Source organism: Bacillus rossius, chromosome 16 (assembly GCF_032445375.1).
Source record: "Bacillus rossius redtenbacheri isolate Brsri chromosome 16, Brsri_v3, whole genome shotgun sequence".
Taxonomy (NCBI): Eukaryota; Metazoa; Arthropoda; class Insecta; order Phasmatodea; family Bacillidae; genus Bacillus; species Bacillus rossius.
The window spans coordinates 14,568,177-14,584,608 of record NC_086343.1 but is presented as its reverse complement, the minus strand read 5'-3'; the positions used below and the strand labels follow the sequence as shown (position 1 = coordinate 14,584,608).

The window sequence follows — 16,432 nt, the reverse complement described above, 5'->3', positions numbered from 1 at the left end:
AATGGCTCTTGAATGCTATTCTTAATCATGACACTTTTAACGAATCTCAAGCGGTTTGTATACAGCGCGTCAACACCCGGATCTCTGCACGCCTTTTGGCGACCCAGCTAGGCGGTAACCTTAAGTGTGTATGTCCCGTTATGATTATTATTTGATATTTACGTTCCAAACAATTAGATTTTCTGACTTTTTTTAGTGGCCGAATGTCACAAAATGAAAAAAAAAATGTATAAAGCACAATTGTTTGCATAATTAGCTGGCAAAATGCATTTCTAAAGTTTTTGAGCAGTATGGATTAGGAGAATGAAATGGATTATACAACTGGTACTTTTTAGGTTTAAAGTCAAATTTACTGTTTACAATACGAATTGGTTTAATTTCTTTAAGAAAGAAATTAAATTCTAACTAGCTTTTTAAAATCATCACAATTGTTATGATTTTTAAATCCTGAAAAAAAAAAACTAAATAATTTTTTTTTTATCTGAAGGAAATTTAAACCTCAGCATGCAGTAGCCACAGGCATTCCCTTTAAACACAAAAATTTCAGTTTTTTTAAAATATTTTATTTGGTTCTCCTTATTCATATTGCACAAAAAATGTTAAAATTTCGACTTTGCCAGCTAAATATGCCAAACACATGCGATATATATATATATATATATATATATATATATATATATATATAGTTTTCATTTTGTTGAAGTTCGGCCACTCAAAAAAGTCTACAAGTTTAACCCTGTAAAACGTAAAGAAATTAAATAAGGGCCTGGATCGGAACATGCACCCTTAAGGTAAGACAGTTGCGACGTCATCAGGCACAGATGGCAATGCGGCCACGTTCGGGGACTGATCGGGAGACTGTGAACCTGTGGTCTCTCCTGCGCGCGCGGCCGCAGACAGAATCGATGTGTCCCGCGGAGTTCTCACGAGCACCCGGGGTCGCCGCGCGCTGCGAGTAGAAGTAACACGGTAGTTCTGCCGCACACGTGCAAATATTATCATTCTACTGTTGAAGTTATACTTCTTATAGGCAGACTGAGGGCGAAATTTTCACCTTTAATTTACTAAGAACACTGGTTACATATTATCCTGGGATATAAAATGACTTTCTTTAAACACGAATATCAAAATGAATGTTCTTCCTATTAAAAAAAACCTTTCAAAAACTTGATAAGAATATTCTTCTTATGTCCGCGTGTTAGTTTATCTCTGTTTATAACGAAACATACAACTCTGAAATCAAAATACGTCGTAGTTTCTAAGAATATTCAGTTATTTGAAATTACGAAGAGGTTAGTTCTTCGTTGAAAAAGTCCGTAGATTTACTGTAACTTCGAACAGTGTGCTGAGGGAATGGAAAATGCTACGAAATGTACGCGCACCATGCACGGAAGTTCAACATGACGAATGCGCATGCGCGTTTCTGCTACACTCCACGTGTTGAAGTCGTCCAGATAGCAGACTGCGTCTGGCAGCACTAACTTTTAATTATATATTCACTTACGTGATTACCGGGGGGAGGTACCAAGCGCATCGGTGTGCCAAAAATAAGCATTAAAGAATGAAAAACTTTAATAGTCGCAAATAAAAATCACAAAAAGTCAAAATACTCGGATTACAAAATTAATAACTATATACTTCCCGCTAAATGTGGCAGTGTCTCTTTTAGCTCCGCGGAGAATTTTTTTAGCAGCACTGTAAGATTTAGTTTCGACAACCGGCACTGGAGGATATTTTTTTCTTATATAACTTATCAAAGAATTTTTAGCACTAAAGTTTAAAAATTTAAATAATACTACTTGTTATTTTTTTAGCTAGTTGTTATGATGCCTTTTAATAAATAGTCACATTCCATATGATTGGTTATTTTAGACTGGGTAGGCATAGGTATATCAAATACATATTATAAACACTCGAAGTGTTGAGAATATGTGAATGCATGTTCATACACACACGTAAAGAAGAGTTTATGTTTGTTAGCATGCTTGTTTTTTTTTATCTACAGTTTCATTCCGAGTTTGATGAAATTTTGCACACTTGAACTGGAAAAAATGGGAATATTAATAATAATATTTTAAAACCCACTCCCATTCCTCTTCTCCACCCCTTATACTTCTTGATGGGTAGTGGTGGGGGAGCGTGGAGGGGGGAGGGGGAGCGTGGAGGGGTGGGAGAGGGGTAGGGGGAGTGAGGAGGGTTGGGGGAAAGGAAGCAGGGAGCGTGGAGGGGTGGAAGAGGGGGAACGGGGAGCGGGGAGGGGTGGGGAAGGAGGAATGTGGAGGGGTGAGGGAGGGGGAGTGTGGAGGGGGGAGGGGGAGTGTGGAGGGGTGGGAGAGGGTTAGGGGGGAGAGAGGAGGGTTGGGGGAAAGGAAGCAGGGAGCGTGGAGGGGTGGAAGAGGGGGAACGGGGAGTGGGGAGGGGTGGGGGAGGAGGAATGTGGAGGGGTGGGAGGGGGAACTTGGAGCGGGGAATGGGGGGGAGGGGGATCGGGGAGCGTGGAGGCGTGGGAGAGAGGAAGCGGGGAGTGTGGAGGGGTTGGAGAGGGGGAGCGGGGAGGGAAGGATGTTGTCGACGGCGACCCACCTTGAGCACGCTCTCGTCCTCCGAGTGGCAGGAGGACTGCAGCGTCACGTCGGCCACCTTGCCCGCCTGGCTCACGATGAACACCTTCATGGCCTGCGACACCTGGCGGCCCGTCAGCACCGCCGTGTTCATCACGTCCCAGTTCTGCAACAGCCACGACGACGACTAACAACCCGCTGTACACTGGGTCCGGGTTCCGTGTTCGCTTACTTATCTAACACCATTATAACTTATATGTAATTGTTTTTGTTGAAAATTCACTCAACTACTTGAAAATTAATAGTTATAAAAATATCAAAATTTCGTGTTATAACTTTTGTTTACAGTTCGATGTATATAGAATTAATTATATGTATAAGTAGACTTGCCATACGTCCCGGTTTCGTCGGGACAGTCCCGGATATACTGGGTTGTCCCGGTGTCCGGCCCGGTTGTTGAAATTGTCCCGGTTTAGATTCAGGGCACAGTTTCTTGGAAATAATTGAGCAAAATTATTAGATCAGAGAATGATTAATCTGCTCTTGTGTGATCAGTAACATTTTGGTAAGTAACACAGTAATACAAATTTACAGAAGTCGGCAGCAGAGAAGTCCGTTGGAGGCGAAGCCTGCAGTCGACGTAACCTTGAATCAACCAATACGCATCCCGCCCCCGCGTGATTGTCATTGTCAATATGTTTCCCCACTCTAGCAGCGCCAAAATATACCTACCACTTACGAAACTGCCCGACTTGTACCGAGCACTAACGGAATCTCGCGGTAGTCGCCAAGTGAAAAATACGAGTGGTACAACAAGTAGAAAACTGTTTTGTTTTGTAAAAATATCATGTTTGTGTACCATTATGAATAAAATAACAAAGATTATCTATTCTATATTTTAAGTGTTTTTTACATTACTGTTTTCATAACCCTCTTCCCCCCCCAAACCGAAATCCCTAAAACCTAAAGTAAAAAAGACATAACTGTCCCGGTTGGTCCGTGAAAAAATATGGCAACCAGGGCCTCCAATAGTTAAAAGTAGAGACCGGAAAAATTCGCGGATTCATTTCGCGATATGCTGGAATGCAAATAATTGTACCTTTATGCAACTGGTGTATTGGTTCACTGTTAACCTGGAGGACTATGGGCCAATTATAGACCCTCAGTCGAAGCAGTATCGAATAACGAGTCTCCCAGTTGAGACGCCTCACAAGTCGGCAGCCAATGAACAGGTGACGTTTGCCCGAGTGTGCACAGGATCGTGTAGTCTATCCTGGAGGTCGTTGAATACGCGAATTTTTCCAGTACCTAGTTAAAAGTTATTTGTAAATCGTTCCCTGAATAGGTTTACAATATTAACTGCAGACATAATAAGCACGCTAAAATAAAATAAAGTCAAATGATTTAATATTAGATTATCTTTTCCGTGATTTATATATATGTATATATATATATATATATGCTTGAATGAAACATCAAATAAAAACAAAACATGCGTCAATTTTATTAAGAAATACGTATTTGATAGATGCAAAAATTACCATAGCCATGTGTTTTACAAAGTTACAATATCTTTCTTGTAGTATTACAAACTATTCCTTTGGCAAACTGGTTCTCTAAGGAATCTTTTCTAAAAGTACAGAATTTTTTTTCCTGTGAACAGTCCTTTAGTACATGCCTATCCCCGGAACTCAAAGTAAACCCGTGAACATTCGACTGTATATTCCTGGCTTCTGGGTGAAGATTTCACCGACGTAAAGTAAGTATTGAATGAAACATTATTAATTAATGTCTTAGTTTTTGAGTCACAAAAATATTTTCTAATGAGTTAAGATGACTACAAATATTTGTATGCAATCCTGAACAACCCTACTATTTTTATTAATATAAAATGAAATCAAACATGTTATAGGCCTACTATTGAGGAAAAAAATTCTTTGCACGTCTTATATTCACAATTATCTAAAATACATCGATTAAAGATTTGGATACTGTTGTACCATTTTCAAATCTTGTTTAAATGAGCCATCTTTCAAATATAATTTTAAGTTAGCTTTCTTTTTTTACAGCATTGAGAGTCAAAGTTACCCAAATAACAAAATTTTGCTCCATAAGTAAAACAGTCGCCAAACAAAAGCGTGAAATTTACAGGTCTCTTAACTATCATAGGGACATGCAAAATAGACTGCAAATATTTATACGTTTTAATGATCTCAGTAATTTTGTTCATGGGTGACGTCGTGCAAAAAAAAAGTCGCGGAAACAAATTCTGAACGTCCATTATATTGCAATAAGGCATGCCTATGCCAGCCTTTTCTGGAGCCGTCTGTGAGATAAGTAGAGACCGGAAAAATCCGCGGATTCATTTCGCGATATGCTGGAATGCAAATAATTGTACCTTTATGCAACTTCTGGTATTGGTTCACTGTTAACCTGGAGGACCGTGGGCCAATTATAGACCCTCAGTCAAAGCAGTATCTAATCACGAGTCTCCCAATTGCGACGCCTCACAAGTCAGTAGCCAATGAACAGGTGACGTTTGCCCGAGTATGCACAGGATCGTGGAGTCTATCCTGGAGGTCAGTGAATACGCGAATTTTTCCGGTCTCTAGAGATAAGCAATTGCCTTTTCTGACCGGACCGTACAGGACGCGTTTGCTTCCGCACTGAATTACTGCGATTGGTGCGCTGACAGTGAACACGAATCTAAGAGAAACTCAACCAATCCGAAACACAGACAATACTACAGTGTTTTTACTCTCAGCTAGTCTCGAAATCTTTTCGCGAAACAAAACATGCCCTAATTCGTGGGTTGACACTCCCTATATGACTAAAAGCCAACAACAAACATGTAGCAGCAGCCAATAAAAATCGACTATGTCCTCGCTTGTGTACAGAGATATGGATTCTGCCACGGCGAAGGAAAATATCGCGAAGTTTGCAGGTCTCTCCTACACTGTATTTTTTTTTTGTAAATAGAACAGAAAATATTTATGTAAAATTAAAGATGTCTGTACATTTATACATTTACATTAAAACAACCGTGTCACCACAAAATAGTGTTCACGGTAATACTGGATTTGGATTCTTATCCAGGTATTTATGATTTGATTTGTCCTAGTACCTCCTATAGTTAAAGTCATTTGAAAACCGTTCCCTGAATATATTTTCGGTATTAACTGCGCACATTAATAAACATAATAAAACAAAGTCCAACTATTAATTATTTGATCGTCTTTTCCATAGTTTAAAAAAAATTAAATTTGAATGAAAAATCAATTACAATACACAATTATGGGCCTATTTACATAAGAAATAGTCAGTATCTACATACATTATACTTTCTAGGATGTTTAAAATTAATAATGCAAATTTTGCAGGTATTTATCTAACCATAAGTCCAAATATAAAACTCTGAACATAAGAATATAAAGTCGCTTCCTCCACTCAAACAGCAAAACCCACAAAAGAAGAAGAAGAAGAAAAAAAGGAGAACGAAGAATTACACAAACCACATACGCCGTGAACAATTTTACGAGGGCTGCAAAAGGCGCACAATGGCCTCGTAACAAATAATAAAAAGAAGCGGTTTAAAACAAGCCCCGTCGCGATGCGAGAAAAATACGTCCTGCGAACGCAAAGGTTGATAAATTATTCGAGCAAAGCGCACCTGCTCTTAATTTCGAGCGATAAAGCAGTTAAAAGGCTTTGAAAAAAAAAGAAAAGTAAAAATGTAACGTTTTTCTCGGCATATTCCCCCCCCCTCCTCAAATGCTAAACTACCGGCGCTTATATAAACAAAGAACTCTGCGAAAAGTCAGAATTCCTTTCTTTAACTACAACCACCTTCCATTTTCATGTGACACTGGCAATGTGATATCATTCCGCGCGCCAGTCTTTAGGCATGCACTGGGGGTTAAATCCCGGAACCTATGTGCATAAATTTTGCTGACAAAGCTTTATTAATATGAAAATACTTCAGCACACCTAATACGATAGAGATCACTAGGGCCAGGCATTTTTAACGAAAAAACCTGAACGCCTATTAGACTGCAACAAGGTATACCCGCACCAGAGGTTTCGTCCTTGTGATTGGCGGCCGTCTGCGAGAGAAGTCGTTGCCTTGTTTGACCGAGCCACTCGGGATGTGTTTGCTTCCCCACTAAATCACTGTGATTGGTGTTGTAACAATATACATGCGCCTGAAATAAACTCACCCAATCACGAAACACAGACGGTGCTACAGTGTTTTAACTTATAACTGATCTCGGAATCTTTTCACGAAATATGCATGGCCCTAGAGATCACCTAACTACGATGGAAATTAAAATAAAATGATTTAAACATAACTAAATATTAATGCAATAAAGAAAATTTCAGTGTACTTACAAACATATAAGATAACAACTAACAGATTTTACACATGGGGTAGTCGCGTCTGCTTGATCACTAGGGATTGGAAAAATTCGCGTATTCAATGACCTCCAGGATAGACTCCACAATCCTCTGCATACTCGGGCAAACGTAACCTGTTCATTGGCTGCTGACTTGTGATTCGAAACTCATTTGATTTGATTTTCTCTAGCTGACCAAAGCCTCCAGATGAAAAGTGAGCCAATAGCTAGGAACTGGAAAAATTCGCGTATTCAACGACCTCCAGGATAGACTCCACGATCCTGTGCACTCTCGGGCAAACGTCACCTGTACATTGGCTGCCAACTTGTGAGGCGTCTCAACTGGGAGACTGATTCGATACTGGTTTGACTGAGGGTCTATAATTAGCCCATAGTCCTCCAGGTTAACAGTGAACCAATACCAGAAGTTGCACAAAGGTATAATTATTTGAATTTTATCACATCCTGAAATTAATACTTGAATTCATTCCGCTCTCTAACAATGTGCTGGTAAAAAAAAATACTTTTTGGAGCGAAAGAAAGTTTACATTTGTAATATCGAACATAAATTACGGAAGGAAGGGGGAAAAACTTAATTTAAGTGATCTCGGTAGACGTTCTTTTAAACCACTCACAACCGTCCCTGGAAGGATGGGAAAGGGGGGGGGGAGGGAGGGCGGGAGATGAGACTGAAATTGCCTGAGCCGAGAATAAATAGTGCAAAGAAGATGGAGGGTGGGAGGGAAAAGAGATAAAGGTTTCCATTCTTCCTTGGTTTCTTCCTAGCAATGGGTGCGTTACGACGAGCAGGCGAGGTTTCATTGGCCCGCGGAAATGAGATAATAAATCGGGGAGCGATCCGCCGGAATATTTTTGAAACCCCGTCTACCCAATCGCCGCGTGAGCGCCCTGGCGAGATGTGATCGAAACTAACAGACTGAAACTTCTCAGCCCGTCCTCGCAGCGAGCTCAGCTACGAGCGTCCATTCCTCCAGGGCTGGAGCGACGAGGACCGCTGAGACGTGAGAATGACCGCGCCGATGGATAGGGACCGGAAAAATTCGCGGGTTCAATGACCTGTAGGTAGGGGCACCTGTATTTCGCGAATACATTACGTGTCAAGGTATTTCACAAAATACTGTAGCTTTTCTCCTGTGGTTATTGGCTGGGGTCGGTGAGATGTGTCGTCCCGCTCTTGACGGGGCCAATGAGAATGTGGTCACCGTACTGCTGCACGCTCACAATTTGCCATAACTATTAGAAAAAAACTACAGGGAGATGATATATATGTAGCTGCAACACCAAACTGTATCCCCCGATTTTGTTATCATTCGTTTTTTGAATTGCCTCCCACTATGGAAACAATTTTAAAGACGTATTCACGTCAAAAAAAAACAAAAAAAAACGCGTAGATTCAAAAGCATCGAGTGTCCACGCTGTACTAGCGTTTTATCTACTCTGTGGGGAAGTGCGTAGCGAGAGGGTTGGTTTCAGGGAGCAGGGGGGTGGGGGGAGCTGGAGCACAGTGGCGTGTCCAGTATTCCAGGGCCGTCTCCCCGGGCGCTGCGTCTGGCGAGCCGGTAATGGGCTGTGAAACCACCCGGCGAGACCAAGGGGTCACAGGCGTGTGACCCGCAGGAGGCGGAGGAAGGGGGGAGGAAGGACAGGTCTGTGGCTCGAAAAGTATGACGAGTAGAGGGGGGGAAGATGCACATGCTCAACACGCTCCCCACCACGCCGACGAGTCCTCTCGCTACGCATCGAACACTCTTGACACAGATCAATGGTGGAGGCGCCGGGTAAAAAAAAAAAATAAATAAAAAAAAATCACCTCGTGTGGCCCCTTCTTTCAGAAAACAACATTAAAATTACCCCTTCCAAAATAATCGATGAATCCTGGAGGCTTTGCTGCGGATGATTTACGACCGATTCACTACAACACTTAGAAAAGTTTTTTTTTTTGGTAATGGAAAGGAGGGTTTGGGGTGGGAGGGAGGCTGATGTTTTACAATGGCGGAAGCTTGACACATGGAGTAAGATGAAGGATGTAAGGATGGAATAGGCGTAGCTTCTAAACTTATTCTTCTTCTTCTTCTTCTTCTTCTTCTGGCTACACAGTTGACAGGAGGAGGAAAAGGTGTGGTGAGGAGAGGAGGAGGGGACATCGTCACACACGGTTACGCGTGACACGAGGAGGATAACCAGACGAAGAAAAATGGTAAATTCACGGTTACTTCAGTAGAAATGGTAACAACTTAAACTTTGTAACCTTTCCCGAGACCCAGATAATCACATCTGCCATGAGAGAACGTTTTGACGGAAACACAATATACTCACGGCAAACAATACGTTCACCAATGCCATTTTGTAAATTATTATCCTTTTTTTTTAATTTAACCAAATCACTGTAAGTCATAACATTTCACAAAATATAACTAGTAAAATTGTTTGGGTGAATAATACAAAATCAAAAAAAATTGTGCGTCATTTAATAGTACTAATTCGGATCAGTTTAAAACAATGATTTATGGATATCGAAAATATTGAAGTTGTATATCAATGATCTATATTGTAAATGTTTGTACCCTGAATGACCAGCGTTAATGGCGCACAGGTTATTTGACATGCTTTGAAGGAGCAGGAGGCAATGACAAACACCTGACTATCATATTACCGAATCACGTGCGATCAGGAGAGAAAGTGATATGTGGCACCAGCCAATTAACAAATTAACTTTGTTTTGCATGCGTTTACTCGCCAACAGAAAATAACGCGAATTTTAAAGGTGTCTAAAAACCGAGAATGTCTTTTTAGCGGAATATACAGTAGATTATTCCAAGTAAAAACGTATCCGTTCACGTCAGTTCGGATTATCACAAAAAAAAAACAACCTAAATTATCAATGCGCAAAATAAAATAACTAAAATTCATTTTCAGATATCATTAATGGGCTGACTGATTATACGAACACAGAGCAAAGAAAGTTAGAAAATTATCTTTTGACTGTTAGATCCGACCCATCAAAATGAAGAAATGGAAGTCATCTTTATAACTTCTCGGTTTTCAAACAATTAATCTTCTTTCAGGATTATCTGTCAAAACACTGCTCGAAGATAGAGTAAGTTCGACAAATTGAGTGATTTACAATCTCCTTAACCCTTAGAGATGAGAAAGAATAACTTATTAATTCGTACATTAGTACGATCACAGATAACGAAGTTCGATGCAGCAATCATGCTCTTAAACAGACGGAAAAGTTGTATTAAAATATTCCCCATGCTCTCCAAAACATATTTGTGCATGTATATATTTATATATAATTATATATAAATAAAATCAACATTAAACATAACAGTTTCTGTAAATATGTTAAGATCATGGAAGATGGTCATAGGGAAAGTTTAAACCTGCTAGTGAATGACACACTCATGCAAGTTACTAATACTGTTGCTAATCTTTTTGGTAAAAATTATATAAATGAAATTAAAATAACCGCGGCTATCTACGACATATACGTGTGCTGCAGTGACAGCTATTATGCTATTAACACTCTTAAGGCCCTTGCTCACACGCCATGTTGCTTTCTTTTTTTTCGTCATTATTTTTGTTTAAGGGGCCCGCCTCGTCAGGGGTGTATGTGTGTTAGTGAGATGGGATGATAAGCGCCACGCTCGGTGGTATTTCTAGTGCGCTGTCGCCTCTAAGCGCAAGGCTCTGAACTGGCGCGCAGTCTTCTCGTAATCACAGGATAACTGTGAAATTTGAGCGGTGACCGTAACTTTATTTTGTGGAGAAATGAAGATAAAGGTGTAATGCAAGTACCTTAACTGCTTTCAAGAATCTGTAAAGGTTGCTTTACGCCTAAAAATGACTCAGAAAACACGCGCTTTAGCCATATTAATGCTTCTAAAAATACAGTTTACAAACTTAATCCGAAATCGAAAGTACTTTTCGGCCCTCAGCGAACTCTTAAATGCTTTTTGTAAGCAGACCCCACTCGGATATCTTGAGTAGTTTTTAAATCGCGTTGTTTTTCCTGAAGCTCTGCGCACCGTGTGTGTGCCCAGGTAGGCGGAGCCCTTAAGGGCTATTTCCATAATTTTAACTTTATACCTACCTTACACCTGTTGTTCTGCCATAAATATTTTCAACAAATATTCAATTAGTGTAATATACACAGTGGATGTTGCACGTCGCGCAATTCTTCGCAATTATCATAAAATGCGCGAATTTTTATATCCACTATATAACAATAAGAAATTATCTGTTAAAAATACTTGCGACAGAAAAAACAAAAGCAAGGGTGGCATCAAGTTAAAAATTCAAAACTAGCCCTTATAAAATAGTAATTACGAAAAAAAAAAATCAAAATTGCGTGTGAGACAGGCTTAAAAGGTTCACTCAACAGTTCCCCCCCCCCCCCCCTTTTTTTGCCAACTTTAATGCACTGCGTTCAATTTAGGAGTTCAATACTTTTTCTTCCGACAACTAATGCCTGGGTGAAAAAGACGCAGCAAAAATGTCACAAAGTTCCAAAGGTATGCTCTAATCACGGGAAGAATTTCGCGCACCTGATTAAAAAAAAAATAGAAAGAAGATCGCAGGGAAGAAATAAGTTTCCAAGCTCGCTTAATGAACTGGCATCCCGAGGGTAATAAAACACTAATTATCGCGATGGCAGACAGGCGCGTATTGAAAGAAGCCAAGGGGATGGATGGGGTAATAGGAAAGAAAGAAAAAAAGGTTTGCGGGGGGGGGGGGGAGGGAGGGAGGGGTAGAGTTTGACGTCACGACGACAGCGGTAACGAAGCAAAGATTTAAAATTTTTCATTACGCGCGCGCGCGCGGGGATCGAAAACTTGCAACTTTCCTTCCGGTCGGGAATTTATTTTTCTTCCCCTTTTTCCCAACGGATCATAAATACTCGCGGTAATGTAAACGAGAACGCTGGATCCTGCGCGCGGTAAGATATGGCGGGAGGGGGGGGGGAAGAGAAGTAAAGAGGGGAAAAACGGGAAATAACGAGGGCACGGGGTTGAGGAGTGTGGGCGAACTTATTTTCTTCTGACTTTTCTTTGCGGTCTATTTTTCGAAAAAAATGATTTCTCTGCTCTTTTAAAAAAAATCCCCTACGAAGAAAAGAAAAAAATTGCACCGGAGGAAAGAAAATGAGTCCAGCCAAAGTACGAAAGTTTACAAATTCTATACAATATGATCTGCTTGAATATATGTGTACACAAAAAAAATTTCAAATGAATGATACTAATTACAATAGCGTTTGAAAAATAATCAATAAGAACAAACCAATTGAAATGAAACATTTTGGATTGGTTAAGTTAGTAATTTTCTGGGTGCGCTGTTTAATATCACTTCTAACAACTTAGTGGCAAAGTGATGGCAACCTGGGAAAACACTGCATTTGTAATAATCTTAAGGGCAAGGAATTTTATTACAATACTGCCCATCGTATTAAAATTCGCTACACAATTAATATTATATAGTTTCCCCGTAAGTTAAAAGCTATGTATTTTAAAACACATATTATAATACTAAGTATATGTTTGAATATTTGTTTTTGCTTAAATGACTGAAAACAAATCTGTAAATACTTTTTATAAACAAATCTTGACCTCACTGAGCTGATTCATAATTATATAATATTAATAAGGCTACTTTAAAGTTAAAAAAAATCCAGAGACGAGATTTGAATAATGCCCTTTGAGGTTTTCAAACGCGCGCTCTACCGCGGTGTTAATAAGTCTCTTGGGCGTTTTTTTTTAGGTATTTCAAAACTTGTAAGTACCTTTTAATATGACTATTTTAGTTTTACCAGATACATTCCGGGGAAGTTCCACCATCAAAAAGTTTCACCTGGCAAAAAAATACGTTTGTTAAGAACCATAATTTATTAACGATAGCGACTATGTACGGGTTCATGTTGTGACACGTGAATCCGCCATCTTCCGTGACACATTTCCGTGCATCGTATCTTTGCGTTCCGTTTTCGAGAATTTTTTTTCCCCCCTACCAAAATGCCGTATTACCGAGAGGTTAAGACGTAGGTATAGGGCTAAAATGTTTTTGTAACGTTACAAATGTTTTTTGACGTGACAACGTCTAATAAATCGATGAACGCCGGCTGCACGCACGAAAATGTGCCCCGTTACGCACAATTGTTCCGTTACGCTGTGTCCCGTTACGCTAATAAATTGACTAAAAAATTATGGTGATTCATATAATTGATGATATATATTTGTTTACAGTTTATTTATATGAAAACTTGTTCATAATTATATTAAATTTTTATAGCTAATCGCCAGTTTTTAAAATTAATTACAAGTCATCTACACGTGAACTATTTCGTCGACTGTTTATAAAGTGAAGTGAAAAGTTAATGTGGTTTTCATTGCTTATTACAACAACAATTTCGGCAATAAAGGTTAATTATTCTTGAATTTTAAAAATCTGATTACTAGTATAATTTCAAGTATTTATTCTTTTATTATTAAAATAAAAATGATTCAATTTTATTCATAAAAGAATGCAATCATTTCATCAATGTTTTGTTATGACGTTGTCACGTTAAAACTATCGTCCGTAAACCGACTTTACAGACAACCAATTTTTTTTTCTTTTCGTTGTGGAGAAGCGGAGAGCGCCCAGCCACTGTACCTTCTTGCTTCCCAGGGGCTCGGGCCGCTACGTCTGCGCGGGGGTGATGGATGGACCGCGGGTCAGAGGTCACGGGGCCTTTATTGAATGTCGCGGCGGGAAGACCTCGCCACGTCCTGCCCGGGCTCCGCGTCAATCACTCTTCTCACCCCCCTCCCCCGTCGTGCAACCCCCCAACCTTCCGTACAAAACCCCAGCGGGGAAGCTACAGACAGCACTATTCCTTAAAAATAAAACTGACATGTGTTAGAGATCGACAAACTGAGAGTACACCACACATTACGTATATTCATCTGTTATAAATCATCGCTTAGTTTATAAATATTCGTATCGTCCTAATAGCCACATGGGTAGGGCAGCGTAGTGAACTTCCATGACAAATTGGTGCTAGAAGTAATGGCTGAGAAACTTCTGTTTTAAAAATAACTAAACATGAATTAGTATTACGAACAAATAACTGCTAAGAAAATTTGAGATAAATAAAATGGCAATGGTCGTGAATGCGCGTGTAAGAAGCCTTCTGCGAATAATGATTCGTCGATGATAATAAATATTTTTCAAGAAATAGTGAAATAAAGACTGATAATAGACGTCAAAACTCTAGGAGAAACTGTTGTTGATTTTGTTAGGAAAGCCAAAAATCTGCTTTAAGAGGTAGTTAAGTGGAAAGGGGGTAGTAAATTATAAACTTCACGTAACTAGGCAAAAGTTGTAGAATTTTTTAAAAATATAATTTGTTAAAAGCAATTATATATATTTTTTATTTTTAACGTCAAGCGTGAAAAAATTTCACCAAGGAGTGAAGGGGTAGGTTTTTTTTTTTTTTAAAATTTCGTGAAATCAGAAATCAGTTAACATATTATTTTAATAAAATAAGATGCAGACATCGTGTATACTGCCGGTGCACCGATCAAAGCAATTCAGTGCGGAAGCAAACGCATCCTGAGTGGCCCGGCCAAACAAGACACTGGATTCTCTTGCAGACGGCTGCAAATTACAAGGAAGAAACCGCTGGCATGTACTTGCAATACTGCAGTCTATTGGGCGTTCAGAAATTTATTTTGTGGAAATTACCTGCCCATATATATATATATATATTTATATATGTAAGTATATAACTTAATGGAGTGCCTGAAGTTAACAGTTACTGGCTTCTACAAGTAGTTCTCCCTGTGAAGTCTCTGGCGTTATTATATATATACCTAAAGTACTCTATAAACCAACATAACATAGGCATTCGAGCAACAAATAACCTAGTGGCATGGCACATAACATTACAATAATTGTTTTTACTAGGTAAGAGTTAAATATTATATATTTTATTATCTTGCGATAAAAAAAATTTCTCACTCCAATTAGGATGTACTAATCACTGGAGGTTAGTTTTGAAAAAAAAAATGCAACAGCAAGAAAAGAAAATCTGGATAAGGATTTTTTTACCCGCTATCATAAATATTAAATCTTACATAGCGTGAATGCCCGCTCCATTCGTCCAGCGGCTAGCGTGTCTGGCCCAGGAGGGGAAGGAGGGAAACGAGGGGAACGAGGGGAAGGAGGGGCAGGGTTCGATTCCGGGCCGGGGAGGGGATTAATAAAATATTCTCCGTTAATGTTATTTGTAAACCCTTCTTTAAATAAATTTCCAGTATTAAAAAACGCACACAAATAAGCCTAATATAACCAATTAAAGTTCAATTATTGAATATTAGATTTTTTTTCATATATGAAAAAAAATATATAGCCACGTGTACAAAGTTACGATAAATTTCTTGTCAACTGGTATCAAAAAAAAAAATCATTTGTAAAAGTGTAGAAAATAAATATTTTTTTGACGTGATAACATCTTATAAATCGAGATGAACGCCGGCTGCACGCACGAAAAAAGTGTCACGTTCTGCCTGAGCCGAGCGTGCAAGAACCTACCAAACCACCGTGCGAGAAAATCTTTTTATAATAACAAACAGGTTAAGGCGGGCTTTTTAACTAATTGTTCGTGATTATATTTAAACAAATTATTTAAATTAAATTTTGCAAAAAAAAAACTGTAAATAATATTTGAAAATGTTTGTTTTCTTATGACGTTATCACGTAAAATTGTCGTCAGTAAACCGACTTTACAGACAACAACCCCTCCTTTTTTTTCTTCTTCCAGTGTTCACGCGTCTGACGATGAATAGTGGTGAACTGTTGGTGTCTGACTCGGGGTCTGTGAATTGTTGGGGCTCCCCGAGTATCGGCGGCCAGGCTCAGTGCACGTCGTAGCCAGGCCTCCGGGCGCGTCTGCGAGACGTGCTTTATTGCTCCCGGCCCCGAGGAACAGGCATAGTGGAGGGGGGGGGGGGGGACATGTCGGCGGGGGAGATGCGGCGAATCTCCCGGCCACCACCCCCCACCCCCCAACCTACCCCGGTGACGACCCTCCGCGGCGGCTCCGGAAGATCCCACGGGCTCCCGACAGCTGGACAGCTCCGGACGATGCGATGGTAGCCGAAAGGGAGGCAGGGGAACGGTGGTAAAGTGTCCGAGAGCTACTACCCTCGATGAAGGAGGTGGGTGGAGTGTAGAGGAGGGGGGGGGAGACTACTGCCAGAAACTTCTCCCCAACCCCTCCTCAACCACCCAAAAAAAAAAAAAAAAAAAAAAACCCTTCCCTGAAACTCCTTCCTCCTCACATACTCCCGCGCGCATTTCCGAAGCCTTTTTTTTTTCCTCTCCTCCCTCCGGCGACCGAGAGAGATTGGCCGGGGACACGCGAGAAACGAAGGAACGATGGAAAATAAAAAAAAAAGAAATAAAAAGGAGGGA

General features: G+C 39.9%; 1 protein-coding gene across 1 annotated transcript in view; it reads right to left on the bottom strand.

The window, feature by feature from the left end:
• LOC134540314 (transmembrane protein 132E) overlaps positions 1-16,432 on the bottom strand; it is a 140,940-nt gene that overhangs the window by 29,955 nt on the left and 94,553 nt on the right. Inside the window, 1 exon segment of the mRNA XM_063382975.1 lies at positions 2,584-2,727. Coding sequence (XP_063239045.1) covers positions 2,584-2,727 — 144 coding nt within the window.